This window comes from Camelina sativa, chromosome 12 (genome assembly GCF_000633955.1).
Source record: "Camelina sativa cultivar DH55 chromosome 12, Cs, whole genome shotgun sequence".
NCBI classification, from domain to species: domain Eukaryota; kingdom Viridiplantae; phylum Streptophyta; class Magnoliopsida; order Brassicales; family Brassicaceae; genus Camelina; species Camelina sativa.
Window position 1 is genome coordinate 29,380,253 of NC_025696.1, and position 1,925 is coordinate 29,382,177.

A 1,925-nucleotide genomic window follows, 5' to 3' on the forward strand; every position below is an offset into this window, starting at 1 on the left:
GGTTTTTTTTTTTTTTTTGGTCAAGAAGACGAGGGTTATAACTTTAATGTTTCACATATAAAGAGAAATACAAAGCTTAGGTTTAAAGCTATTGACCAAACTTCCAAACTTGTGTTGCGTTGGTTTTTAAAACCCATGCCTATTTAGTTTTGGACCTCTCCCATCTTGAATTTGTTTTTTAATTCATCGTGTTTTTACCACGAGATCTTCATTTCTACATTATGTTTTTACATGTCTCAAACTTAGCGACATTTATAGCAAGCTTAAGCAATGCCTTCGATTTTACCCATGCCTATTTTGACTTACCATGGATTTTTTTTTATTTTTTTTTCTTCTATACCAAAAAAAAAAAGCAATAGCATATATGAAAACAGAAAATTGCACTTGTTTATCTTAAAAAGATCTTAAAGCTGTGTATATGTGTTTTGATTGTTTAAAATTATTCTACTGAAACTATCTTGAGGTTTTCAAATCTTGATTTTGATAAAAATTTACTTACACATATATATAGTTCAAGTTTTACATGTTTACTCTATATATATGTGAATGCTTTGGTTATAGGCTTATAGCCTTAAATAAATAAACGAAAATTCTTATAAGAGACCGTAATTTGGACTAAACATAAAATACCTTAAGATTACTGGTAGCATATTTTATTTTATATCAAAAATCCACTTTTACGAACAAACTTTTCATTTTATTTGAACATGCATGCTCATCATAAATGGAAAAATCATTTATATAGATAAATTTTAAAATTTTCTCTACAATAATTTTAACATAATGAGAAAAACATAACATAATGTCATCATCGGATCACTATCCAGATTTGAATCCTACTCGCATAATGCATATGCTGATTTTTTTCTCAGCTCCATAACCTCCATAATGCATATTATTAAGGAAAAAAAAGTACTACAACATGAACATATTGGTAGACATAAAAATGATATGGATATTCATTTTGTATTTTGATGTTTAAATGGACAAGGAATGGAATGAAGCAATTTTGGGGAATTGCGATTTCATATTTTACGAAACGACGAAACTCAAAGATTCATACATATCTTTCTTGCATAAATCTCCACTTAGTCTAGAGACATTGGTCTTATATCTACGCATCACTTTCTGGTCCAATTATCGTTTCCCTTTCTGGTCCAATTATCGTTTCCCTATGAACACATTTCTTCTTCTCTAAGAAACTTCTTCCTTCTTCCCCAAACTTCCTCATCTCTCTCTCTCTCTCTCTCTCTCTCTCTCTCTCTCTCTCTCTCTCTCGATTTCCTCTATAAATCTCTCTGTTTATCTTCATTATCTTTTGGTTAATGTATTCTTCGTTGTGTGTACTACATAAATATTTTGGTAGACATGGATGATGAAGAGAGTAACAACATAGAAAGATATGACGACGTCGTCTTACCAGGGTTTCGGTTCCATCCCACTGATGAAGAACTCGTAAATTTCTACTTGAAACGGAAGGTTTTACACAAATCTCTTCCCTTTGAACTCATCAAGAAAGTCGACATTTACAAATACGATCCATGGGATCTCCCAAGTAAGCCACAAAACTCTTACCTTTTGGTTTTAGTCTCTGGAAAACAAAAGTCTTGATTTTGCATTTTCTTGAATCGATGTTTATTTTTAAAAGAGCTTGCGGCGATGGGGGAGAAGGAGTGGTACTTCTACTGTCCAAGAGACAGGAAATACCGGAACAGCACGAGGCCTAACCGAGTAACTGGAGGTGGATTCTGGAAAGCAACCGGAACAGACCGGCCTATATACTCATTGGACTCGACTCGATGCATCGGTCTGAAGAAGTCGCTAGTGTTCTACCGTGGTCGAGCTGCTAAAGGAGTCAAAACCGATTGGATGATGCACGAATTTCGTCTCCCTTCCGTATCTGACTCTCATCACTCAACATATCC

At 33.9% G+C, this 1,925-nt stretch overlaps 1 protein-coding gene across 1 annotated transcript in view; it reads left to right on the forward strand.

The window, feature by feature from the left end:
* Window positions 1,339-1,925, forward strand: part of LOC104732869 (putative NAC domain-containing protein 94) — a gene marked incomplete at its 5' end in the record, with an annotated part of 2,659 nt that continues 2,072 nt past the window's right edge. Inside the window, 2 exons of the mRNA XM_010452462.2 lie at window positions 1,339-1,555; window positions 1,649-1,919. Coding sequence (XP_010450764.2) covers window positions 1,339-1,555; window positions 1,649-1,919 — 488 coding nt within the window. The remainder of the gene's footprint in view (window positions 1,556-1,648; window positions 1,920-1,925) is intronic.